Source organism: Triticum dicoccoides, chromosome 2A (assembly GCF_002162155.2).
Source record: "Triticum dicoccoides isolate Atlit2015 ecotype Zavitan chromosome 2A, WEW_v2.0, whole genome shotgun sequence".
Taxonomy (NCBI): Eukaryota; Viridiplantae; Streptophyta; class Magnoliopsida; order Poales; family Poaceae; genus Triticum; species Triticum dicoccoides.
In genome coordinates this window covers 308076040-308077664 of record NC_041382.1, presented here as the reverse complement: position 1 = coordinate 308077664, position 1625 = coordinate 308076040, and the positions used below count along the sequence as shown (strand labels likewise).

General features: G+C 45.0%; 1 protein-coding gene across 1 annotated transcript in view; it reads right to left on the bottom strand.

The window, feature by feature from the left end:
• LOC119354447 (glycine-rich RNA-binding protein RZ1C-like) overlaps positions 1-709 on the bottom strand; it is a 3994-nt gene extending 3285 nt beyond the window's left edge. Inside the window, exons 1-2 of the mRNA XM_037621175.1 lie at positions 568-709; positions 291-435 (exon numbers count right to left, since the gene is read on the bottom strand). Coding sequence (XP_037477072.1) covers positions 291-401 — 111 coding nt within the window. The 5' untranslated portion in view covers positions 402-435; positions 568-709. The remainder of the gene's footprint in view (positions 1-290; positions 436-567) is intronic.
• Positions 710-1625: the final 916 nt, after the last annotated feature.

Below are 1625 nucleotides of genomic sequence, written 5' to 3'. Positions count from 1 at the left end.
CAAAATGTTTTAATCATTTCGTCTTATTGATGGGCAGTGTTTTGGTTGCTATAATATGGCTCTTTAATCAAGATTATGTTTACAACTAATCAGCGGATTTACAGCACAGATGAGTTAAGATGAAGAAACTCTGTAGAGAAGTAGGAAAACCCAGCTTAAGGATGAAACTGAAAAAATCGTCACCCTATATACAAAACTAAACGACTAAGCGCCGCCAAAATGATCTCAACACAAATCCTCCGACGAGCACGCACAATACATGCAAACGAATGGAGGAATATGGCTAATACCTGCGTCTCGATGACCTTGCCGAACTCGCCGAAAGCTCGCTCCAGCGTGCGCTCCGTGGTGTCCCAGGACAGTCCGCCCACGAAGATCCGTCCCACCTCCTTCTCCGTCATCTCCAATCCAATCGAGCCGAAAATTCCCCGACGCCTACACAAGCCACCAAATCACACCGAAAAAGTCAATCGAGATCCTCAACAATCTGTGCCGCCGTGAAGCGCGAATCGTACGCTCCCTCAGCGCCATGGGAAAGTAGGAGACGAGATGGTTGGATGCTTTTACCTTGCGCGGAAACCTAAGGATGGCTCTCTCGGGCTGCGGCGCTAGGGTTTTCAGAAAGAGGGAGAGTGATGAGATGACACGAGGAGAGAGAAAATATCAGGATCTTCTGCATGTATTCCGAATCGGGCTGCACGGAAAGCACGTGTCATGGCTTTATTTTAGCTTCCTTGTAAGAAATGTTATCTGAGAACATCCGATCTTAATGTTTGCCAGCAAACACCCTATTGGCCTTTGGATCACATGCAAACAGTGAAACTTTCCACTCATCCATATCAACCGTTCGCTCGGATCGAACTCTTAGAGAAGTGACATCAATAGAGGCGAAGGTGTGTCGATATTTTGATGAGATAGCTACTATTTTTTGTGGGAGTCGACGTTGACGATCTGACTACGAACGTGCGGAGACGCCGCGCCTTAGCAACCGCTAAACCAACTTTCGAGGGGCTATTGACCATGCCGGAGCACGATCAACCTGACCACGAGGGTTTATTCCCTACGAGCAAACGAAAAACAAGTAAGAAACTGAGATTGTAATCTGGATGTTGCGAATTTAAGAGGAAAACTTTATTGATGAAAGTGGGGTTATATGACGTCTTTGATCTGGTCGTTGAATACGAAGTTGCGGCTATGGCAAACTTTTAATCTAAACAAAACTCAAAGTCTAGGCTCTAAGGGCTGTATATATGGAGGGAGATAGGGGAATTTCAGGACCCCTTGGAGGAGGGGTCCAAAACCACCCTAACTCTTGTTTCCCCACACATATGGCTTCTAAAAACAGCCTATACTCAAGTATTTCGAAATTATATGGGTCTGGCCCAAAAATAAGGTGGCGTGACACCTATTATAAGCTATGGAAGGAATTTATGAAAAGGACATCTTGTATATTTCGTTCATGTCCTTGTATGTCATCAAGGAGGCTTTAAAAGTGCTGAAATCTGCACTAGAAACATCGTTCTAGTTCCCTTCACGCGTGCCTTCATCTCCATGCTTATTTCTGCTCCAGTGTTTAGCCCTCTTTTCCATGCTAGGCCCTTTATTAGTAATCAACACGAATATAT